This window comes from Equus przewalskii, chromosome 21 (genome assembly GCF_037783145.1).
Source record: "Equus przewalskii isolate Varuska chromosome 21, EquPr2, whole genome shotgun sequence".
Classification (NCBI taxonomy): Eukaryota; Metazoa; Chordata; class Mammalia; order Perissodactyla; family Equidae; genus Equus; species Equus przewalskii.
Window position 1 is genome coordinate 37653807 of NC_091851.1, and position 25461 is coordinate 37679267.

Genomic DNA, 25461 nt, shown 5'->3' on the forward strand with positions numbered 1-25461 from the left:
GTGAAAACTGAAGCAGCGAAGTGAAATGCAGGCAAGGGCTCCTCCTACTCATACAGCTTCTCTGTACGTCTAACATTTTTCCAAATAAAAAATAAATAAATATGGAATGAACGATCCTGTTCTTGATACTGTGTCACAGTTATGAGAGTCAGGGAGCTGGGCAGACAGCTGGGCGTGCGTGTGCACACCCACCTGCACACTCACATTGGCACACACTCACAAATACACCCCTCACTGCACACTCCTGTGCAGGCATTCGTGTATGCACACTCACCCCGATGCCGGCGTGTGCCTGGCAGCACACACACACCCACAGTCACACACACACACACACACGCCGCCCCCCCCCCCCCCCCCCCCGCTGGAACCGCTCGCACGCCCTCGCCCACCTGCGTGGCCCACAGCTGCAGCGCCAGAGCCCGCGCCTGCATCTCCTCCGACGCGCCCATCTCCTCCAGGTGCTGCAGGTAGCTGTCCAGCCAGCTGCTCCTGTGGGCCCGGCAGGCCAGCCTGGCTGGGGACAGCAGCTTCCACAGGTGACCTTTGACCTTGCACACCTGGTCCTTATCCCCTGTAGGGACAGAGCACAGAGAGTGGGGGTTACAGATCCACCCCCAGTCCAGGCTGCCCAGCCCTGACCTCCATGAGGACGAGGGTCTGGTGGGTGTCACTCCACGGCGGCTGGGAGCTCCTGGGAAGGAGGCCACAGAGAAGACCTTTAAGCGTTGACTCACTTATTACCCGTCTCAGCCCCATTGGACGGGAGCAAGGGCCTTTGTTGTAGTCACCTGTGTCCCCAGCACTCGGCCCATAGTAAGTGCTCAATAAATATGCATCAAATGAATGGCGTTTCTTTACACAGCAGGGGAAGGAACAGGAAACGCTGAGCAGCAGTCTCCCTTCCCAGGGTCCGGCCCGAGAGCAATGTCCGGCCACGTGCAGGTGGAGGTCACACGAGCAGACTCAGCATAGCTTCGTTCAGGAGACATGAGAACGACCCAACGGACCGTCAACAGGGAACACATTGGTCTGGGGTCTCCAGCTCAGCTGCCCCAGGGAAGGCAGGTGAAGCGAATGAGGCAGGAGGGTCAGGAAGCGCCGCGGGGAACGGAGCCCCCCTGACCAGCCCTCGGCCTGACAGAGAAGCGCAGCCCATCGCGGCCAGGGAGCCCCCCTGACCAGCCCTCGGCCTGACAGAGAAGCGCAGCCCATCGCGGCCAGGGAGCCCGAGCTTTCAGAAGAAGCTGAAAGTCCAGATGCTCACGTGGAATCTTCTGGTATTTTTCAAGGTTAGCGTCTAAGTAAGAGATTCTCAGTCAGTGTGCAGGCCACACAAGCAACTCTGAAGGCCGGCTTTGGCCCACAGATCACCAGTTTGCAATCACCATTAAATAAACAGTGGTGTGTTATTTCTGGAAAACCAAACAGCAATGGAAACAAATGAGAAAGTTCTTTACGTACAGACCTAGACGTCCCACGAGGGCAGACTGTTGAGGGTATAAATTTAGCCAGCTGCTGATTATTTATATACTGTGTTAAGGCTATAAGCTGTGCTATATTTATATACAGACACGCAAACGTAAGATTTGGTTTCTTCAAAATCACTGCTTGGAAAAGTGGAAGTCACTTTGGGTTGCTACGAAATTCCAAAGTACTGGAACCCATTTCATGGGCTTTTCTGAACCAGAAAGCAGTGTTAATAGGAAGACCCATCCACCCAATGCTTCTAAGCTGGGCTGCATGTTACAGGGTGTTTGAAAGAGTGGAAAATGTAGGCTAAGCTTATTTTTTTAAGTATGTTACATTTTCAAATAATATGCTCCATGTGCTTTTCCACAATCTCTGGACACCTTTTCAGGTGACGTACTTCTCAATTTAACGTAGTGAGACCAAATATTCATCTGAAATACATTATTTTCCTGCATTTCCCAGCTTTTGGGGGTCTGGAGAATCACCCAGGAGCTTCCAAATCTCTGGAGGCCCAGGCCCCACTTGAGACCAGTCTCGTGGGCATCTCTGGGGTGGGGGGTGGGCCCGGGCAGGTGGGGACTTCAAGCAGGCGAGTGCAGGACGCAGGAAGTGCTGGAGCCACCTCGGCAGATGCTCATTCTGGATGCTGACAGGAGGCATCTGATGGACTAGCTAACAAAGAGGGCCGGGAAATTTCCCAGCGCAGATTTAGAGTGACCGGCATTCTCCGAGGCCGGACAGCACAGCTGCAGAGCTGGAACACCACTGTAAACACAGCTTTTACGGACGACTTCAAAAAGCAGTGCGGTATGAAAACACAACCGCCAGCATGGCAGAAAATATTTGCAAACCACGTGTTTGCTGAAGGCCTACTACCCAGAATATATAAAGAACTCCTACAACTCAACAACAACAAAAACCCACAAAAATCCAACTCAAAAAATGGGCAAAGGACTTAGACCTTTCTCCAAAGGAGATATACGAATGGCCAATAAGCACAGGAAAAGATGCTCAGCATCACCAATCAATCGAACGCCAATCAAACCCCCAATGCAAAACCACCTCATACCCATTAGGGTGGATGGTATCAAAAAAAGTAAAATAACAAGCTAAGATGTGCAAAATCAGAACCCTGTGCATCGCTGGTGGGAGTATAAAAGGGTGCAGCCACTGTGGAAAGGCCGGCACGTCCTCAAAAGGTTAAACACAGAATTACCATTTGATCCAGCAATTCCACTTCTGGATATTCGCTCAAAAGAACCGAAAGCAGGAACTCAAATAGACACTTGTATACCCATGTTCACAGCAGCATTATTCACAATAGTGAAAAGGTGGAAACAACCCAAGTGCCATCAGCAGAGGAATGGAGGAACAAAATGTGTAGACATACAATGGAGCACTATTTGGCCTTAAAAAAGAAGGAAATCTGACACCTGCTACAACATGGATGAATCTTGGAAACATTACACTAAGTGAAATAAGCCGGACACAAAAGGAGAAATATTGTCTGCCTCACTTATCTGAAGCACCTGGAACAGGCAAATTCACAGAGACAGGAAGCAGAAGAAAGGTAACAAGCAGCCGAGAGGAGGGCGACGGGCAGTTACTGTTTAATGGATACAGAGCTTCTGTTGGGCGGGATGAAGAATTTCCTGAAATAGATAACGGCATGGTTACACAACATCGCGAATGGACTTACTGCCACTGAACTGCACACTCAAAAATGGTTAAAATGGTAAAATTTATGTTATGTATATTTTACCACCATTAAAAAAAAGAGGAAAGTATGTGAATGTGATCTGGCAAATGAGCCAAAGATGGTGTTGTATAATAAAAAAAAAATAGACTAAAAAAAGTTTAAAAAATTAAAGCAGTGCTTTGATCCATGGATCAAATTACAGTACCTCTGCAGAGTCCTTAGAACAGCACAGGGCACGCACTACACCTCACACAAGATATGCCTGTTGCTGCTGTATATTGTTAGAAAAAAAGCAAAGCGCCCATAACAGTGTGTGCGGCATGCATTTGTGGAAAAAAGAGAAAAATAAGAATTTAGTCATATTTGCTTGTATTTGCATAAAAGAACTCTGGAAGATCCACGTGAAACTAAGGAAACCAGCCAACTGGGGAGAGTGGGGATCGAGTGGAAGGGGGGCACAAGAAAGGGAGGGAGATTTTCAGCTACTATTTTATATCCCAATGTGTGAACCACGTGAAACATACTCAAAACCCGCACTCCCCCCAACAAGCAAGTCCCAGTGAAAGATCCTAGAGTCATAGTTTACGGAGTCGAAAAGTTCGGTCCGTATCTCAAACAGCTGATAAGGGAGTGAAGAAGGGGGGGTTCTGGAAAACGGAGTCTGGCGACTCCACCTGGCACCCGGCTGATGGGCAGGATGCTGACGTCACAGGCACAGTCTGAATAAAACCACGTCCCAGAGTGACATTTCTCAACGGGTGGTCGATGCCAGACATGAGCTTAACTTCAGGAGTTCAGCCACCTTGAGAGGAGAAGTTGATTTCATTTCCATCCCTAATTACTTCTTTTCTTTTCTCTTTCTTTTTATTATTATTTTTTTAATGGTTTTTTTTTTTTTTTTGAGGAAGACTGGCTCTGAGCTAACATCCGTGCCCATCTTCCTCCACTTTATATGTGGGACGCCTACCACAGCATGGCTTGATGAGCAGTGCCATGTCCACACCTGGGATCTGAACTGGTGAACCCTGGGCCGCTGAAGTGGAATGTGCGCACTTAACCCCTGCACCACCGGGCAGGCCCCTTCCCCCTAAAGATTTCTAAGTTTAGGTTGACCAAAAACCCAAAACAAGACAAAACAAAAAAACTTGCCACGGAGAAGAGAGGGGCTTGCTGTACATATTTGGGATAACGGTATAATGTGGGCTCATGCTGTATTTTAACGTGTGGAGAAAGGTCTAGAACCCTTCTGTCTCGTAGGGAAGCCACAGCCGTATGTGACCGTCGAGCTCTTGAAATGTGGCCCGAAGTGAGGTGTGCTGAGTGAAACATGACATGGATTTCAAAGTCTGAGTGTGAGAAACAAATGTGAAGTATCTCTTCAATAATTTTCATGTTGATTGCATGCTATAGGGTTAATATTTTAGACAGACTGGGTTGAAGAAAATATATTATTAAAATTGATGTCACCTCTTTCGTTTTTAAATGTGTCTAATAGAAAATTTTAAATTACATAGGTGGCTCACATTTGATTTCTGCAGGCCGATACTGTTCTCGAAGGGTACCATCAAATTGATAACAATGGTGACCTTGGGGACAGAGTTAGAGAGAGTGTGGTCAAAAGAGAATTTCTCTTTTGTGTAATATTAGATTTTTTTTTTATGACAGGCAGAGGAGCGCAGCAAGGAGCCCACGTCCCCTCGCCTCCCAACGCCTCAGTTTTCTCACCTGTAAATTGGGATAATGAGGACCCACCATGCAGGGGCTGAATTCGTTAACATAAGCATGAAGAGGGATGCCTGGCACAGGCCGCGTAAGCATTAGCTACATTATTAAATTAAACAATGGCTGTTAGCATTATTAGTCCCAGGAGAATGTATTCACGTATTATTTCTATAATTAAGAAATAATAATAAACTGTGAAAGAAAGAGCATACAGTTTGCAGCCAGAGAGACCCAGGTTGAAATCCCAGCTCTGCTTCATCCTAGGAGGATGATCTTGGGCAAATCACTTTGTATCTCTGAGCCTCAGTTTCCCCTCTATAAAATGGGAGCAACCTGGCTCGTAGGATTCGAAAAGATGACACACAGAACACACTTGGTACTGGTAGGGGTTTGGTAAATCGTACCTGCTACATTCTTGCCATTAGCATAAGGTATTATTGACCAGCCCCAGTGTAATGACTCAATGCTGGGAGTCAGAACTGCCAGGGCCACTGGTAACGCAGCTGGAGGCAGGAGAAGCAGGTTCCAACTCCAGGCCTCCCATGCTGTGTGGGCTTGACTGAGGCCCTGTCCATCTCTGGGCCCCAGGCTTGAGTACCTCTCCAATTTTTCCTTGGAAACCCTGCTATCTCCTGGAGACCTGAGGGCACAGTCCAAAAAGGCCCCCAGTGGGGACGCGTCTTTAAAGTCTTGTGTTTTACCTTTAAAACGCATTAGATTTTTGCACTAGACTCTGAGATTCTTTCATATAAGAATGCCCTTTCTCCCAAAACAATATTCAAATAAAACAGCCCCCTCCCCGATAATCCAGGGAAATGACTGTTCTAGAAAGAAGCAGGATGCTCAGCTTGGGGCTCTAGTTAATTCTCTACTGTCCCCAACTCCCTACTGTCTGAGAAGCACCAGACTCAATGGTCTAAAGGTCTCCAAAAGGGTCGGTTTTCTTTTAAAATGTTTATATTTTTAAAAGCAGAGGAGGAATAATGCATACAAATGGTAAAAAATAATAATAATAAAAGAAAAAGAAACTCTGGCAGTTCAGATGGGCATATCATAAAACGTAAGCTTCTCTCCATCCCATTCAGCCCTCCCAGAGGCAGGAATCTACACACGTTCCCACATTGAAAAAGAACCACAACGAAGCCGCCGTTCCGCCCCCTGTTCGCGCAGTAACAGTAGATGCCGTCTCGCAGCAGCCCGTCCTGTTCTGTCTCCCTGTTGCGTGGTTTCCCTTACAGGAGTGCATGATTCATTCCATCGGTCCCTACAGTGGTTTCTAGGGTTCGCTGTTACAAGCAACGTGGCAAGGAGTACCCCTGTGTATCTGTAGACACGTGCAAGCATTTCTGCAGGATAATTCCTAGAGCGTAAGTACAGGATCAAAGGAACGCGCATTTTATGTTTCCATAGGTTCTGCCAAATCGCTCTTACAAGGAGGCTGCGCGGCTCCCCCGCGGCCCGCGGCGAGCGCTGAGGGCCGCCCTGCCCGCCGGCCTCCGGCCCCAGAGGAGAAACCTTCCCCAACATCGCCGCCTGCTGCCCGCACTGGGAAATGCAGCCGTCCTATACGCCCAGGGCTGCGCCCAGAATGCCCGAGGGTCCCCTTCTGCATCTACCCAGACAACCCAGGAGCATCTGTATGGGGAAATCACTCTTTCCTGGAGAAGCAATCGGTTCTGGGATGTGTCAGGTGATTTTTGCACGCGACTTTATCAGACCAAGTTTCCATTTTGCTGCTCTGCCACCTACGACAAGTGACTTCACCTCTCTGAGCCTCAGCCTTATCTGCAAAATGGGCATAATACCAATCTTCCAGCATTAATGGCAGGATTCAACCAGATAAGGAATTGCCTCTAAAAGGATGATAAGAGACATGAATAGGGGCCAGCCCCGTGGCCGAGTGGTTAAGTTCTCGCACTCTGCTTCGGCGGCCCAGGGTTTCGCCAGTTTGGATCCTGGGCGCAGACGTGGCACCGCTCATCAGGCCATGCTGAGGCGGCATCCCACATGCCACAACTAGAAGGACCCACAACTGGAATATATAACTACGTACTGGGGAGCTTTGAGGAGAAAAAGGAAAAATAAAATCTTTAAAAAATAAACACTCCAGTGTGTTAAAGTTTGGTAGGAAATATATATATAAATAAAGGAACTCAGTTGATGAGTTGGAGGGAGCCTGAATGAGACAATGATTAATCTGCTGTCTGGCACATAGAAAGTGCCCCTCAGGGGCCGGCCCGGTGACACAGCCATTAAGTTCACACGTTCCGCTTCGGCGGCCCGAGGTTTGCTGGTTTGGATCCCGGGTGCGGACACGGCACCGCTTGGCAAGCCATGCTGTGGTAGGCGTCCCACATATAAAGTAGAGGAAGATGGGCACAGACGTTAGCTCAGGGCCAGTCTTCCTCAGCAAAAAGAGGAGGATTGGAGAGAGAGGGAGAAAGAGGGAGGGAGAGAGGGAGAAAGTGCTTGACAAAGAGGATTTTTCCTGCTGCCTCAGCCGGTCCTAACAGTCACCCTCTGAGAGGATCCTACTGTTCTTCCCGCTTTACAAGGGAGGTCACTGAGGCACAGAGAGACCACCTCGGGGCCAGTCAACCACCTCAAGCTGTCTGAGCCCAGAGTCTGTCCTAACCATTCCCCTCTAGAGAAAGGACCTGGGGCGAAAGAAGTCAAGTAACGTTCCCAAACCCCCAGCAAGGGAGCAGCAGGACAGGCATTCGAATCCAGGCCTTGTGACAAGTGTCTGAGACCAGGACACACGGTTTTCCTCAGCCTTCTCGGGGCACTTGTCAAACCTGCAGTTTCGCAGCCTCCCTGGAGATTCGGATGCAAATGGACCAAGATGGGGCTTGCAGACTTGTATCATTAACAAAGGCCCCAGAAGATTCTTCTCGCTGGGGACAGTGGCCAGGGGACAGCACGCCCAGTGGTCCCCATGGCCTCCGCACACTGCATCTGGCAGGAAGCTCTTTACTGATCCTGAGAGCCGTCTGCAGCCGCGAAAATGGATGAGGTGCGTTTTTACAAACTGACGTGGAAACACTCTTAACGTGCAGTTCGGTGACAACCCTAATTGACAGAACAATCGTCCAGGGTGCAGTGTCTATGTTATCAAAGCACAGGGCCGATAACTAGGAGCAACGAGGGCGTGTGAGCATCGAGAGACACGGACGAGAATGGTCCCCAGACCCCACTCCAGATGGGTTGCATCAGAATTTCCACAGGAACCCCAGCTCTGGTCCGAGCCCTGCCTCCCCCACTGTGCTCTTGCATACTCCCAGTGACAGGGGTCTTACTGCCTTTCAGGGCATTAGATGTCCCTCCTCCTATGTTGCCCATGACCCTTCAGCTCAAGTGTGGACTCCCCCTCTGGGTGCCTCTGCCACCCCACCCACCAGGGCCCCCGAGGTGCTTACCCACTGACAAGGAGCCACGTGCCAGCTTGGGGAGCAGCAGGTCGAGCTGGCGGAAGGTGTGGAAGACGTCGGCTGAGTGGATGCGGTCCTGGGCCTGGCTCTCAGGGGTGCGTGGCAGTGCCTCGACTCCGTACAGAGTCAGATAGCCGGCTCTGGGGGCAGCAAACAGCAGGTCAGGGGGTCATCCTCAGACACTCCTGGCCAAACCCTCCCACGGCGCCTCCAAGCTCTGCTTCATTCATTCACCTAACGAGCACCTACTTTCCCTGCTCTACGCCTGGACCGCTCTGGGCCAGGGAGCTGGCAGTGAAAAAACAAAATGCTCAAGGTCCTTGCGGAGCAGACACGCTAGTGTGGGGACAGACAACAGACAAGAGAGACAGGAGAAGGAGTACACGTCAGCTGGCGCTCGGAGGGACGACAAACAAAGCTGGCATGCGGCTCACAGGTTAGGCTGGAAGCTGCAGGATGAGAAAGAGCCAGCGTGGGAAGAGCAGGGGGACGGGGACGAGGCAGAAGGAGCCGCCAGTGCCAACATCCTGAGCCGGGAAGGAAAGAGTGTTGAAGCGCAGCAAGGAGGCGATGAGGCTGGAGCAGAGCGAGTGAGGGGGACAGCGGGGCGAGAGGGGGCCACGGATCAGGAGAGGAGGCTCCGGGTGCTGCAGAGGGAGGCAGGGCGGGCTCCTCAGAGGAGGCAGGGTCTGGGCTGAGACCTGCAGGATGAGCAGGGGAAGCGGTAGGGGAACGGGTTAGGGCAGAGGGCACAGCCTGGGCAGAGGCCTGGAGCCAAGGGAGCAACCATGACCTGGCCAGAGAGCAGCCAGCACTGCTAGTCCAGGTGCTGGGGCTGGAGGGTGAGTGGACGGGGGCCGGAGCAGCCTGGGAGCTGGCAGGGCCAGCCACAGGGCAGGGCAGCAGGCTAGGCTGCAACGGTCAGGAGGTTGGGCTTGACCTGAAGGCCCTGGGGGTCTGAGCATGAGAGGGACAGGGCCTGGTGGGTAGGGACAGAGGGTGAGACCCGGGAGCCAGTGTGAGGCACGCCGCCCACAGGAATGCTCTCAGAGGAAGCGTTCTCACCACCAGCCACTTTGGAAGGCTCCAGAAGCCCAGCCCCACTGGCCTCAGTCCTGGGAGGGAAACCACAGACTTTCACATTTTCCACTTGGTGGGAGGGACTGGGGCCTCTGCAGGGACACCACTGAAGCCCAGATCCAGCCCCGTCCCCAGCTTCTCCTAGTCCCTGGATCTCCCAGGAAAGAGATTTTCCCAGGCAGAGGGTGGAAGCAGGAACGAGGGAGGGTGGCGGCCTGGGGGGGGGCCTGTCTAGCGCCCACTCTGTCCCTCATCCGCACAGTGCAGGCACGTGGCAGATCTCCAATAAGGCGGACAGATGGAGAGTTAGAACTTAAACCTGAGAACACTGATCTTGCGGGGAAATACGGGGACATCACGATTCCAAGCTCAGCCATCCGGGCTGCCGTCCCACCTCTCAGCACCCCACTCCCCTCCCCGCATCCAGCCTTGGATTCCCCGCCCCCCGGGGATGGAGCGCTCACAACCCGCCCGTCCACTGGGCTCGCAGGGAGCCATCCTTCCATCAGAACAGCTGAAATGAGGTCTTCCCAGCGTCTCACCCGCCGGCCCTATTGGGGCCTCGGCATCAGCCCAGAAGGAGGTCTCTCCCCTTCTCCTCGGCGTGTGAGGCCCCGGGTCCCGCTCCTCCACACTAACGCCCTCAGTTTCCCGGCAGCAGAAGCCGTAAAGGTGCAGCCCACGGGCGGCATTCAGCCCACAGACGTGTTTTGTTTGGTCAATAGAGTTCTCGTCAAAACAAACTGAACACGTATTTAAACATCTGGGGAAATTCACGCAAAATCTGGATTTCCCCCTTATCTCATGTTGAAAAAGGAGAGAATCTGGCCACCAGGAGCCCAGTCCCGCCTGGCAGCCCCGGGCGGGAGTGGAGTCACGGCCGCCCCTCCTAGAGGGGACGAGCTGGCAGGATCTGACGTCCTCCCCTCCCCTCCCCCACTGCGGTCCCCCTGACACTGCAGCTGAACACCTGTCCCCATCAGTCATCCCACTCGCGCTGGCTTCATTCTTAAAGCAGAAAACCATTTTCTAGTACATATATTTCTACCAAAGACAGGCAATGAAAAGAAAACCAAAAAGGCCACGCGGTTTCACACTGTGGCAGTGAAGGCCCTTCCCACGGCACCTCCTCATCAAAGCAACACGGCACACGGCTGGGGACAGACGTGAATAACTACATGTGTAAATACACGCGTGACCTATAGGTGGCGACAGGAGCCATAAGGGAACATAAAGCTGGACCCAGGCTGGGTAAGCAGAGAGGTCCGTCATAGTAAATGGGGGGTCAGGAAGGCCTCCCTGAGGAGTGACACTCGAGATGAGACTTGAATAAAGTGAGGCAGGAGCCACAAGACATGTAGGGAACAGCATTCTCAGGTAAGGGAACAGAAACTGCAAAGGCCTCAAGGTGGGGGCACACCTGGCCTGTTCAAGGGACAGCCAGGAGGCCGCTGAGATGGCGGGGAGAGAGCAAGGGGAACACTGGGAGGGATGAGGGCAGGAGGGGCGGGGGCAGATCGTGCAGGATGCTGTAAGCCAGGGTTAGAACTTCGGACGTGACTCTGAGTGACGCAGGGGCCCGCATAGCACAGGTGGCAGGTTTAAGCGGTGGCATCTCACAGTCTGGGGCCGTGTGAAGCTGCACCTCCACGTCAGTGTCCCTGTCATCCACCTCGCCCGTTCCCTTCCTATTAGAGGGTCTGCGGATGGTGACGACAAGGCCCAAGCCTGCTGATCCAGGAGGCAGGAGCTCCAGCCGAGGCCTCGGGCCCTGAGGACACGGGGTCCAATTACATCTGACCCTGAACTGCGCCTGCCGTTACCGTGGGCCTACACAGACCCAGCTGCCACCACGTTGTCCCCACCTCCCCTGGTGCCACAGCTTCCTCCCTGACTTCTTGGCCCGCACAAGGACACGGGGCGGCAGGAGCCAGGAGCCCTGGAGGTGGCCTGCTGGGAACCTGCTGGGAGGTCTCTCCCTGGACCTCGGTCTCCCCATCATACAATGACGGTGCACCAGGCCACCATCGCCCAGACCACCAACAGCCTTGATGGTGTCTGCACCGCTCCAGGCGAAATGGGGAAAAGGTGGCCCTGGTACACAGCGAGGGTCGGCACACAGCCATCCCTGCCACGCCCCCAGCTCCGGGACTCCGGGCGATGACCCGGACTCTCCTGGCCTCAGTTTTCTCCTCTGTCAAATGGGGTTTGTAAATTTCCAGCCCCCCAGAGCTGTTGTGAGGATGGAATGCATTAACACACATTGAGCCTGCATGCGCGCACATGCGCATGTGTCATAAATGTACATGTGGGCCCATACGTGTCGGTGAATGCCTGTCCTTTATGCTGGAACTCTGTCCCTCCAAATTCTTGGAGCGGTTGAAACGGCCTTTCCTTTACGGGATGCTGGTCAGTTAACGGCACCACCAAAAGTCACTGAGCTGTCCCGGCTCCTGCTCCCCCTGGCCCCATCACCCAGTCAATCCTGCAGCAGGTCCTGTCAACTCTGGCCCCAAAGCTACCCCAATTCTCGCCATCTCCCATGTCATCCCCCGGGTCCAGGCCACCGTCCTCTCTGACCTGGGCAACTACAACCACCTCCACCGAGTCCTCTGGCTTCTCCCTCATTGCCACACACCGACCTTCTGGCAGCCAAAGAGACCTCTTAAAACTCTGAGTTCAACCATGCCACAGGCTTGTTAAACGGCCAAAGTCACTTGTCTTACTTAGAAAAAATTCCAAAGGCTTCCTTGGCCTTGCAGCTCTGTGAGACCTGGTTCGCCAATTTCTCTGCCCTCATCTCCTCCCTACCCGGCCTTGGTCATCAGGCTCCAGCCACACTGGCCTCTTGCCAAGCTTCTTCCTACCTCCGGGCCTTTGCACTTGCTGTTCCCTTTGCCCAGAATCTTGGCATGGTGGGCATCTTATGGTCAGGTCTGCACTCTGAGGCCAGAACCTCCGAGAGGCCCCCCTTTTCAGTCGGCTAAAAGAGCCCCCAGTGCTGTCACCCCATCTACGGATCTCCGTCATCGCATTTGTCACTCTCTGACAGAATCGGCTTTATTTCTCGGTTTATTATCTGTCTCCCCCAGTAGTGTCAGCTCTGTGAGTTTGGGGACTTCATCTGTCTTGTCCCTGCTGTGTTCCCAGTGCCTGGGACAGTGTCCGGCACTGCTGAAGGAGGGAACATCGGTAGTGCAGTTTTAACAGATGTTTACAAGGGCTGATAAAAAGCTCAAGTCCTGGGCTGGTCTCCCACACAGTCTGTCTTCCTGGGCTGTGCAGTTCCGAGGGCTGGAGGCCACAGGACAAGACGGTCTCTGAGGCCCTACTCTCCTACTCCCTCCCTGGGTGACTGGACAGGCCCCTTTCTTGGCCGGAGTCTCCTTTATAACTCAGAGGCTGAGCCAGCTGAACACCTGGGGCCCCAGATGCAAAATGTCATCTTACAGTCTTGGCTTTCAGTGTCCCAAACTGCTTCCCCCCAGAGCTCCCCTGGTTCCTCTGCCACTATCAGTGGCTGACCCAGGTCCGGAGGCCGGGCTCCATGCAGGAGAGGGGGAGCCGCACACGCTCACCTGAGCATGAAGCTGTAGGAGAAATCGAGGAGCCCCATCTCCTGCCAGCCACTGCCCGCTTCTGTGGTGTCGCCCAGCAGGACGGTGCAGAGGTTGGTATACATGGCTTCCGTGAGCGCCTGGAGGTCTCTGTGGAGGAGAGTCCTGGGGCGAGGAGCACAGGAGTGAGAGAGCAGCCTCCCCAGGGAAACAGACGCACACAGGCCAGGGGCCTCCCTCCCGAACCCCAGGCTCCCAGGGCTCCAGTTCCTCAGGGCAATGGGGGCCTTTGGAAGACCAGCTTAAACAAAATGATATTATTATTACTAGCATCGTTAACAACGACGATAGTTACCATTTATTGTCCTGAGTGCAATAATCTCTTTCATCTTTTGACAATCGTTACTATTATGATACCTATTTTAAGGATGGAAAAACTCAGAGACAGACAGAAAAGTGACTTTCCCAAGGTCACCCAGCCAGTAAGTGATACAGCTGGGACAGAAACGCTGACCTGCCTCACTCCAGAGTCTGAACTCTTCACCCTCATAGTCTGTCCCTCCTCGGGGCACACAAGCTTGGACAAGGAGCCCCCAGACTTCTAGAAGAGAGGAACCAAGAGACCAACCCTTTCTCCTGGAGATCCAAACTTAGGGAGACCTGTTTGGAGAGTTAAAGTGTCCCCTGACCGAAGACTGCTACTAAGACACGACCCCAAGTGAGCGGGATGTGAGGAATAAGGGATTCTGGCCTGTGACCTGGTCGCATCGTGTGCCCAGGAGTCTGAGAAAACCAGACCCGGGAGAACGTGGCTGAAAGGAGAAGCCCCCTCTGTGCTGAGCCTCCGCAACACAGAATCAACGTTGAGCCATGGCTGAGGGCACGATTAGAAGCCCAGAAGGTGGGACCTTGTATCAAAGGTTAAGGCCCCTCCGCACCCTGCCAGGGATCTAGACCAGAAGGGGCCACTGCAGCCGGCGCGCAGAGTCCGCGGGGCGGGCAGAGCCGGCGCTCCACAGCGACGCCGTGTGGCAGCAGGTGTACGGAACAGGTGCTCCTGCTCTCTGCCGCCGCCTGCTGTTTGCAAGGAGGATGGGCCCCTCCGGACTGAGCGAGCGCCCGGGTTCTTGGATAATTCAAGAGGGGAAAGCGTCCAGAGCGGTTCCGTGAACTCCCAGGGAATAAAAGCGGTCGGATGTTCAAGCTGGAACATCGTTGGAAACACAACAGACAGGACCCATGGGAGATCACGTGTGTAAAGGGCTTATTAGGCACCCGGCACATTGTAAATCCTCGATAAATGGGAGCAGACCTAGAGATTGACTGCGATCCAGCTGTTCCCCTGACCCCACTCCAAGCGCTAGTCCTTGATGGAGACAGGAGTCCTCAACAGATGTGGCAGCCATGCCCAGAAGACATCATGCCGGCTTCTGAGAAATTCCCAGAAACCCTTAGGGTAGACCCGGAGGAAACTGGCGTCCTCTCTGGGTGGGGCATAGGATGCAGTGAACTGTGGAGTCTTGTTGCTAATGGGACCCAGGACATCAGGCTCAGAAGCACTCCTAGCAGCCGTCCCACAAAGCCAAGGTCAGACGGGGCCCCACGTCATCAATGTCCACCTCACACTTGGGCTTTCCTAGCGCTGGCCGTCCTGTGGAACCTGCCTCTAGATGCTTTTCCTGACCGCAGGAGGTGACTTCCTGGAGACAGATCCAGAGAATTAGCTGTGGAGGCTGCAGACCTGGGTTCAAATCCCAGCTCTGCCACTTACTAGCGGTCGGCCTTGGGTAAGCCACCTCACTTCCCTGAGCCTGTTTCCTCATCTGTGAAATAGGGGTAAAAATGCCTACCTCCTGAGACTACTGCACACATATGGAAGTGTGCCTATCAAACCCCTGGCATGGGGTAGGTGTCTTCAATGGTGGCTGGCATCATTCTGCACCCCAGCCTCTAGGACGGTGGCCAGTGTGAATAGGTCATCTGATGTTTGCTGAATTCACGCAGAGTAAGTGTGCTCATATGTCCTCTGGTTGACGTGATTATTCCTCATGTTTCAGGACCTGCACCACTTCCTAGCTGTGTGACCTAAGACAAGTCACTGCTCTTCTCTGAGCCCGTGTCCTCATCTATAAAGTGGGGCTATAACTTACTGGCCCTCCAGCACCGTCGTGAAGACTAATGAGATCATGCATGATGCCTGGAACAGAGTATGGACTCGAAAATGATAATCACCCCACTCAGCTCTCTTCATTTTATAGACGTGGAACAGAGGCTCAGGAGGGGGAGTGACTCGTCCAAAGCCACAAAGCTGAGAAGTGGTGGAGCCGGGATTTGAAGCCAGATCAGGCTGACCCAAACCCTGGTCTCTTTCTACGAAAATCAAAGCTTCCTCCTCAGAAGGCTAGAGTTCTTCTTCGGCCCATTCCTTTAGGTTGTTTTTTGTTTTGTTTTTGTTTGTTTATTCAAAACAAATGTCTTTACTGGACACCTGTTGTAGAGAGAAGCCCGACCCACACAGGACTCGGGCTATGCAGGTAGACTCAGGCCCCCGACCCTGGCCCACCCACAGGTACCGTCTCCAGCCACTCACGGTTTCATCTTGGCCTTTTCGTCGCTGGGGTTGTAATGCGGAAGCTGCACGTCGAAAATCCTCTCCATGAGGAAGACAGCATAGGCGTGGAAGTCCAGCTTGCTGCGAGGCTCCCACACCACCGTCTCGTAGGAATGTGGGTCCAGGAGGACAGTGACGTACCTGCCCCCGACCAGCACCTGGGGGAGGCGGGGATGCAGCGAGGAGGAGCGTCAGGAATAACAGTAGACCTCAGTGTCAAGGGCTTACCCCGTGCCAGGCACTGGCCCCACCAGCACTCAACGGACAATGTTCTCCATACCCCTCACGACTACCCCGTGAGGTAGGGACCATCATCCACCCATTTATAGCTGCACAGTGAGGCTTAGAGAAGGTACCTAATGTGCCCCAGATCACACAGCTGAGAAGTGGCAGAGCTAGGACTGGAATTCAGCACGTCACTCTTAAGCACCTGCCATGGTTATCTTGGTTACTGTCATATATTCAGCAGCCAGGAGAGAGTCTGCCCGCAGTAGGCAGCAGGTGGATGTTGTGTGCATCACAGGTGGATGGACTGGATGATTGGATGGATGGATGGATGGATGGAAGGATGGATGGAAGGATAGATGGAAGGATGTTGGTAGATAACTGCTGCTGGATAGATTATAGATGGGTGGGTGGGTGGATGGATGGATAAGTGGATGGAAGGAAGGACGGATGAATGGACAGATGGACGGATAGATGGATGGACTGATAAACAATGGGTGTTGCTGGGTAAATGCTAGTGGACGTGCAAGCGATGCCCACTTCTCTGGGAGGCTGAGCTCGGTATGTAACATGCTCCCCAAGAAGGGAAGGCAGCGGCTCTGGAGAGCTGCAATCCTGCGGTTAACAAGGGTAAGGGTGTCTGCCCTCAAATGTCTGTGGAAGGGGCCACATAATTCTACCCACCGCCTTGGCCTTATTTTCAAAGTGTGGTCTATGAGTCACATAAATCAAACTCTCTTATAAAATAGAAGCCAATATTCAAGGAAAAAATGCTTTTGGATGGATTGTTAGATGGTTGGATAAATGGAAGGATAGATCAGTGAAGGTATGTTGGATGGAGAGATGAATGGATGGGCAGCTAGAGGTTGGCTGGAAACTAAATGTTTGGATGAATGTTGGGTACATGGATGGCAGGATGCTGAGTGGATATTGGGTAAATAGATTGGAGGATTAATGTTGGGTGGAAGGAAGTTGGAAGGATACGTGGAAGATGGATGGATGGGTGGTGGTTTGAATAGATGTTGAAAGGATAGATGGCTGGAGATATAAATAGATGTATATCAAGTGGATAGACACCAGATACTGAATGGATAGATAACTGAACATTGGGTGGATAGTGGCAGATGGATGGAAAGGTGAGTAGGTAAACAGAAGAACAGAAGTCGGTGAAAATTGAATATATGTCAAAACCAGAAGGACCTACAACTTGAATATACAACTATGTACTGGGGGGCTTTGGGGAGAAGAAGAAGAAGAAAAAAAGATTGGCAACAGATGTTAGCTCAGGTGCCAATCTTTAAAAAAATTTTGAATATATGGATGAAAGTTGGATGGATGTTAGGTACATGCAAAGAAGAATTCTGGATAAATTTGGCTAGACAGAGAGATAGATACTGGATAAATGGCTAGATAGACAGATGTTGGATAGGTAGATGAAAAGATGGATGAATGAGCGGATAGATGGAAGTTTGATGGAATGGAATATATGAATGAATGTTGTGTAGATATTAGGATGGAAGGATGCTGCTTAGATATTGGGTAGATAGGCAGAAAGATAGATGTTAGATGGATGGATGTTGGATAGATGGAAGTTAAGTGAATGGATAGGGGTCAGCTGGATGGATGTACAAATATTGGATAGATATTGAATGACGGCACAGTTCAATGTTGGGAAGATGCTAGAGGGATAATGAAGAGGCGGATGTTAGATAAGCGTTGGGTGTATAGTGGGATAGACATATGGATGGACCACTGGATGTTGCATGGGCAGGTTAGCGTATAGAAGAACGTAGAAGGAATCAGTATGACAGGCCCAGCTGCTCATTCCTTCCCTCCCAAGAGGCACAAGAGGCACTTACAGTAAAGATATCACCATGCTTCTCCTTCATCCTAGTGAGGAAGCTGGCAGCATCTTTTCCAAACTCCAAGGCATAGCCCAACCAGGGGATACTGCCCAGGTCCAGGGGAGGCTCGCCAGGTCGCCTGCAGAAGCCACAGCACGGATCACACTTGAGGAAGCAGGGAAGAGGAGAAGGGTGCAGGGCATGGGGTGTGGTTTTAAATGGAGCGGGCAGGGCTGGCTTCCCTGAGGAGACATTTGAGCAAAGACCTGAAGGTAGTGAGGGACGGAGCCACATGGAGATCTGGAAGAAGAGCCTCTGGGCAGAGGAACACAAGTGCAAAGGCCCTGAGGTTGGAACATGCCTGGTGTGTTCAAAGAACAGTAAGGAGGCCAGCGTGGCTGGACTGGAGGGAGCAAGAAGTAGTGGAAGTTGAGGCCAGAGCAGTAATGGGAGCCAGACCGTGAAGGGCCTTGTGGGCAGCTGCGAGGACTTGAGCTTTTTCTCTGAGTGAGGTGGGAGCCAGGGGAGAGTTTGGAGCAGAGAATGGGCATGATTTGGCTTAGGGGCTTCCAGGATCAATGGATTATAGGGGGTTGAGAGCAGAAGCTTGGGGACCAGTTGATGTTGGTACATATTCCAGAGTCTAATCGAGATGGTCATCTCTCTGTGGGCGAGAGAGCCTTCCAGAATCCAGTAGTATAGACAGAGTTCTCTGTCTGAACCAAGCTGGACCAGGGTTTTGGTCGTCTCGCCCTCCCTGTCGTGCCCACGGAGAAAAGATGAGACTGGAGAGCAGGGCTGAGTGGCAGAAGGTGGAGGAAGGACTGGCCTTGTTCCTGACCCCTGACCGCCCCTCTCCAGCTCAGAATCTGACGTATCTCAGGGGACCAGAGGCCAGGCCCATGGCCTGTGGGGATGTCCCAGGGGTACATGCCAGTTCACCAGGGGGTGAAGGTTGCATGTGTGATATTCAAGCTCAGAATCATCTGTGAGAGCAGAGGGATGTCTCTGAGAACATCGTAACTATTTATAGCTCACCGCGGTAGACATAATTCTACGATGACCCACATTCTTATATAATCCCCTCCCACTGAGTCGGGGATAAATGGTACAGTTGACTTTAAGAAAGAATGATTGGGGCCGGCTTGGTGGTGCAGTGGTTAAGTTCGCACGTTCCGCTTTGGTGGTCTGGGGTTCACTGGTTCGGATCCCGGGTGGGGACATGGCACCACTTAGCACACCATGCTGTGGTAGGCATCCCACATATGATGCAGAGGAAGATGGGCATGGATGTTAGCTCAGGGCCAGTCTTCCTCAGCAAAAAAGAGGAGGATTGGCAGCAGTTAGCTCAGGGTTAATCTTCCTCAAAAAAAAAAAAGAAAGAATGATTTTCCTTAGTGGGCCTGACCTAATCAGGTGGGGACAGGGCTTACAAGAGACAAGGCAAAAGAGACTGAAAGCATGAGAAAGATTTGACATAAGGGAAATTCTCTGTTGCTGGCTTTGAAGATGGAAGGGGCCACATGGCAAGGAATGCAGACGGCCTCTGGGAGCTACAAGTGGACCTTGACTGACAGCAAGCAAGCAAACAGGGACCACAGTCCTACAATCCCAAGGAGCTGTCTTCAGCCAGATTCTTCCCCGGAGGCTCCTGATAGGAAGGCAGTCTGGCTGGGACCTTGATTTCAGCCTTATAAGACTGAACAGGGAACCCGGCCGCACTGTGCTGGACTTCGGACCTACCAAACTGTAGGCCAATAAGTGGGTGCTTTTCTAAGCTGCTAAGTGTGTGGTAATTTGTTACACAAGAAGTAGCTAACACACTCAGGCTTACACTGCACTTACCCCAGGCCCTGCCCTTGGCCAAGCGCCGAAGATATGAATGTCTCATCGCATCCTCTGAGGGAGGGATGGTCACTAAGGAGAGCTACAGCACGTGCACAAAGTGGGCCTCACAACACTGAAGAGCCGGTGCTCGTGGTGGACCCCGTGGAGGGCCCGAAACCCAGGCTAGGACCCCTGTTTCAGTCTTAGAATTATCAGAACCACAGGGATGCAGGAAGCTCGCTGTCTGCCGAATGCGTGAGTGAGTGACTCGTTGCCTCTCTCCTCACTGCGGACTCAGTCACTCCTTCACCAGATATTAACTCTGAAGAGGTCAGCTCTGGGCGCTGGAGAGACAGCACCACGCAGGACAGCAAGGCGCCCGACCGCGTGGGCCTTCCCTGCTAATAAGGGCAGAAGGTCAAGAAACAAAAAAGCAAAATCACTGCCGAGAGTGAGAAGCGTGAGGAAGAAAGTCAAGGAGATACAACTCGACAACGAAAAGACAAGTAACCCGATTCAAAAACTCAGGAAGGATTCGAAGGGACAGTCCTCCAAAGAAGAAATACAAATGGCCAGTAGGAACATGAAAAGATGCTCAACATCATTAGCCACGGGGGGAGGTGCAAATCAAAACGACAATGCCCTACGGCGTCACACCGCCTGAGACGGCCGCAGTGAAAAAAGCAAAAGAAGTGCTGGTGAGGGCGTGGGGAAACTGGAATCCTCGTGCGTGTCTGCTGCGAACGTAAAACGGTGCAGCTGCCGTGGGAACTGGTCTGGCAGGCCCCTGAAAGGTTAAAGAGTTACCACACAGCCCAGCGATATGCCCCAAAACACTGCAAACATATGTTCATATGTTCATGCATAAACTCGTACGCTATTGTTTACGGTCATATTATTATCCATAACAGCCAAAAAGTGGAACCAACCCAAATGTGCATTGGCTGAGGAACGGACAGACAAATGTGGCAGGTCCACGGCCTGGAACATTACTCAGCCATAAAAAGGCACGCAGCACTGATTCACGCTATGGTGTGGAAGAATCTCAGGACCGTTACGCTACGGGAAAGAAGCGGACACAAAAGCCACATATTGCATGATTCCATTTCTGTGGAATGTCCAGAAAAGGCGAGTCCACAGAGACACACAGGAGATTAGTCGTTTCCAGGGGCTGAGGGGAGGGGCAATGGAGAGAGACTGCTGACGGGCACGGGGTTTACTTTGGGGGTGATGAGAACATTCTGGAGTTGGATGGTGCTGATGGCACACAACCCTGTGAATATACGAAAACCCACCGAATTGTATACTTTAAAAGAGTGAATTTTATAGTATGTGAATTACATTTCAGTAAAGAAAAAAAGAAGGGTGATAGGAGAGAGCGAGGCGCCTAGTTTAGAGAAGGCGGTCAGCGAGGGCCTCCCCGCAGAGCTGCCATGTGAGCGAAGACCGGAGGATGAGAAGGGAGTACAGTGGAAGAGTGTTACAGACAGAGGGAACAGCAGGTGCAAAGGCCCCAGAGAGGGAGCACATCTGATGAGGTTTTCAAGACAGCAGGAGCATACGTGGTCAGAGTGCAGAGTGTGGGGGTGAGGGGTAGGAGATGACCCCTGGACCTCGAGGGTCTGAAGGCCAAGGAGAGAGTCTGGCTTTGACGCCAAGTGCAACGTGGGTCCTCTGGAAGGTTAGGAGCCGGAGGAGGGAAGCGATGCAATCACGCTTTTGAAGGCTGCAACAGAGAAGGAGACGGGGGAGGTGTGTCAGGAGACTTCCAGTACCTTCCGGAGAACCGCAGTGGTGGGAGCGGAGGCGCGTCCCCAGTGAGCCAGGCTTGGCATCTGACCCCTCCACTTCCAGGACGGGGGGCTATGGTGCCAGCCCCTGTAGTCCAGGGGACTGCTTCCCCTCCCCCTCCACCCCCCTCCACCACAGCCTCCTGCTCCCTCCGTCTGGCTGTCCCCAACATAGCCCAAAGGGTGGAACAGGTGGTGGACAGAAAGACTGACCAGATTTACGGGCTGGGGTTTGAGAAAGATGGGAGCAGAACCAGAGATGAGGTTTGAGGGCATCGGGAGGCGCCTTCCCAACCACCCCCCACCCCGCTCTCTGCCCGCCCTCCCCTGCCTCTGGGCCCGTCATGGCGGAGAACCGCGAAGTGGCAGCTCTGGGGCACCAGGGGGGCGCCAGGGCCCTTCCTCTCCCCTCATCTCTTTGTGAGCCGCTGGCCGGAGGCAGCTCCTCCTGAAGGCTCCATTTAAAGGAAATGTGTCCAGAGACGGAGGTTGGATCGGTGGGTACCAGAGGGGAAGGGGGCAGGGAGCAGGGCGGAAGGGGAGCCTGGGCACGTGTGTGGCGATGGAGTGTAGCCAATCTTTGGGTGGTGAACATGATGCAGTCTCCAGAGAAACCGAATACAGCGATGTACTCCTGACATTTATATCATGTTATAAAGCAGTTACCTCATAAAAAATAAATCAATTAAAAAATAAAGGAAACGTGGCATGCTGGCAGAGCACGGGGTTGGAGTACCCTGTTAGCGTGGTGCGCACCAGCCCTCTCCCGGCCCAGGTCCACCCAGAGAGACAGGACACGGGCGCAGTGACTTCTGCACAGGAGGCAGGAGGCCGTGGTGGTTATGGGCCCCAGTTCAGCCCCACACTTCCTGGCTTCAAATCCCAGCCCAGCTTCTTACTGGATGTGTGACTTTGCTTCTCCGTGCCTCAGTTTCCCCATCTGTAAAACGGGAGTGACAACACTACTGATCACACCAGGCTGTGATGAAGATGAAGGGAGGTCTGGCCAGCACCTGGCACCTGGTAGCTGGGGTGGGTCTGAGCAGCAGGACCAATAAGACTCGGGGTGCCACTTATTGAGCAGCAAGCGTACGTCAGGCCCTGTGCATTTTCCAGTGTTTCCTCGCTTGGTAATAATGCTGATACTTAATGAGCCCTGACTGTGTGATCCTATGAGGAAGGAACTATTACCATCAAGCCCATTTTACAGCAGACGAAACTGAGGCCCAGAGGGGCTGACTCACTTGCCCGAGGGCCCACCCTGGAGGAGCTGGGTTTCTAACCCATGCAGGACTGGCCGCAGAGCCCACGCTCTTGATGCTACCCTGGCCCCAAGTCACCCCAGGCGGACGTCTGCCTCCCCACTCTGCAGACGCAGAAACTGAGACACAGAGAGGTTGCAGCGACTGCACAGATGCCGGCCCGAGATTCTCCCCTCAGACATCTGTGAGCGGCTGGGTGGGGCCAGGGCTTCCTTTCCCTGCCCTTTCTCCCTGCCGAAGCTGGGGAAGCTCCCCAGCGAGCCAGGTGTTATTTCTGGCAGCCTTTTATCTGTCCCCAGAAAAGTCCTGAGGAGGCGCAGACAAAGGCAGGAAGCTGGGAGCCCAGGCGTCTGACCCGTGATGTGGTGGCTCCTCCAGCCGGGGGCCTGAAGCCCAGGCGGGCTCAGCTCACACTCCAGGGTGACTCAGCCTGCGGCCAGGAGGAGGGAGCTCTATTTTGGGGTCTGCGGTCTCCGGCCTCTCCTACGGACACTCTCACTGTTCTGAGGCACCGCCAGGCCCTGGTGGGCAGGGCTGGAGGGCTTGACCCCCTCTCCCCCAGCTCCCGCCCACACAGCTGACTGTCGCCTGCCCTTCTGCCCTTCCTGGTTCAGACATCGAGGCACCTTTGCTGATCCCCCCCTGGAGCTTTGATTCCCCTCAAGCGGGTTCCTCCAGAAACTGCCCATTCCTCGCTCACAGACACCCCCACCCCCGCCAGCTGTCCAGTCTCTCTCTCACTGGACCCTTCCCGACTCAGGGCAGAGGGTCAAGGATGGATAACAGTCCGCCTTTGGTCCTTTGAAGGGTCATGCCTTCACTGGACGGCAGTTCCATGGGGGCGGGCACTTCTTGACCCCAGCACTTAGAACAGGGCCTGGCACATGGCAGGTGCTTCACATATATGTGTCAGATGAATGAATCATGTACATACTTGGTGCTCAGTGAGTGGCACCTGCCTCCTAATGTTGCTAAAAGCATTAAGGGAGCTAACACAAATTAAGAGCCTGGCACACAGTCCACGTTCTGGATTGCCCAGAGCAGAGGCTGCATCATTTAGCTGTGCAACGTTGGTGGATTGCCCGACCTCTCTGTCCAGTGGTTTCAACTCAATTCGGGGCCTCAGGCGCCAGAAGGATTTAATCGGGGAACAGAAGGAGGTTAACCCCTTCTTTCCCCAGGGCTCACCCACAGGCTGTCTGCCATGAATGAGCATCTCCCTGATCCGCCCCTACTCCTCCCCTTTGCCTCCCGCTGTGTAGAAAAAGCAGGTGGCCAACTTGCTCTAGTTTTGTTTTCCTGTTTTTCTAGTAGACAGTTTCAGAGGATTGTCTCTCAACGTAAGAAAAATAGTAGAGCTCGTATGGTGATAAATAGAACAGCTGTGTGTTGGAGAGCAACAGGGAGTGGTGGGGACTGTGCCAAGGTTTAGAGCGGGCTCTACTACGGAGTCCCAAGCAAGTGTTGCTACATCTTCCAATCTTTCACGCGAAGCTGGGAATCTGGAGTTTTGTGTGTGGACTCCCCCAGTTCTCTCCCCTTGTACTGTGTGGTACACACCAGATCCATCGGGGGCTGAATCCAGCCACGGACCATCATTTGGTGACCTCTGGTCAGTGCACGTTGGAGTGAGACAGATTTATTTGCGCCTAGCAATTTCGTATCCTGCAAGGGACCAGATCAGCCCTTGAGCCACCAGGAACCCTAACCTAATGCCACTGTGGCCTCTGGTCCCCCCGAAAAGGGGCTTCCCTCCCAGAAGACCTCTCCCAATGCTCCCTACAGCAGCCACACAAACCCAAAGATGAAGAGAGATGCACTCAGCCTGGCGAAGTGGCTGGGGCGTGAGAGCCCGGCCGCATGAACCATCCCAGAGCAGAAAGGGAGAGAACAAGGCCAGGAAGGCGAGAAGGCTTCTGACAGCCACATGGCAGGTCATCAGCCTCGATGGCCACAGGAGTCAGACCCCTAATTCTAGCCCCAGGCCTCACCACCTCTCCCAGAAGAAAACACGCACAGCTATCAAGCTGGGCCTAAAAGTTCCTGCCCTAATTCCAGAAATTTGAATTTGGACTGGGAGCTAGAGAATGTTAAGATTTATTGTCTATAGTCTCAGGCAGGATAACAGAATTGCTATTGTCATTGTTTTCTGAAACGCATGCTGAAATGCTTCGTGGTGAGATAGTCTATCCGTAATTAAAAAAAAATGTTAACAACTGTCAATCAAGATGATGGGTACCTGGGGGCTCTCCCATTCTTTTTATTTTTCCATATCGTTGAAATTTTTCATAAGTAAAAAATTTTTAATTAAAAAAAAAACAAAAATGAAGCCAGAGGTAAAGACAGACTAAAAAGGTGGGTTTTTTGGTTTTTTTTTTTTACTGGGAAAAGCATGAATTTTGGAACCAGCTAGATGAGGAATACAATTCCTGTGTGGCTTTAAGGAGGTACGCAGGCTTTCTAAGCCCCGGCTGTAAGATGGGGGGAGGCACGTGACCTCGTCACCTCCAGCGGGGGCCGGTCAGGAGAAAGGAATGAGCTGAGGGTTTGAATCATGGTGACACGGCGTCAGCATCACCAGCTCTTTCTCTAACACCGGGTATTTGTTCTTCCTTAGGAACCTTCTGGTTGCAGCCACATCTCTCACTATCTTAACATCATGTGATCGTAAGACTTTTGAGCATTCAGATCACAAATATAATGTATGGAAAGAGTGAAAATTCACTTTTCCTGGGAATTAAAAATTCTTGCAGCCCCGATTTTTAATCCAGGCAGATCTGGGCAAGTTGCTTGGCCTCTCTGAGCCTCGGTTTTCCTCCTCTGTAAAAAGCGGGTAACAAAGTGCCCCCTGACTGAGATGAGAGAAGAAGATGAGACTAGAGCCTATACTGGGGTCCCTTTTGGGTCTCCCCAGGGTCCACGCAACTGCCCCCCAGTTGCCAG

At 52.6% G+C, this 25461-nt stretch overlaps 1 protein-coding gene across 3 annotated transcripts in view; it reads right to left on the bottom strand.

Annotated features, from left to right (window-relative positions):
* Positions 1–25461, bottom strand: part of PTGIS (prostaglandin I2 synthase) — a 43576-nt gene that overhangs the window by 15578 nt on the left and 2537 nt on the right. Inside the window, exons 2-7 of one of the 3 annotated variants that reach the window (XM_070589417.1) lie at positions 21029–21192; positions 17655–17778; positions 15550–15728; positions 12981–13124; positions 8311–8462; positions 390–571 (exon numbers count right to left, since the gene is read on the bottom strand). In XM_070589417.1, the coding sequence (XP_070445518.1) occupies positions 390–571; positions 8311–8462; positions 12981–13124; positions 15550–15728; positions 17655–17684 (687 nt within the window). In that variant the 5' untranslated portion in view covers positions 17685–17778; positions 21029–21192. Of the gene's footprint in view, positions 1–389; positions 572–8310; positions 8463–12980; positions 13125–15549; positions 15729–17654; positions 17779–19484; positions 20988–21028; positions 21193–25461 lie in introns of those variants that run through there. The other 2 variants (XM_070589418.1, XM_070589416.1) reach the window with 2 other exon arrangements.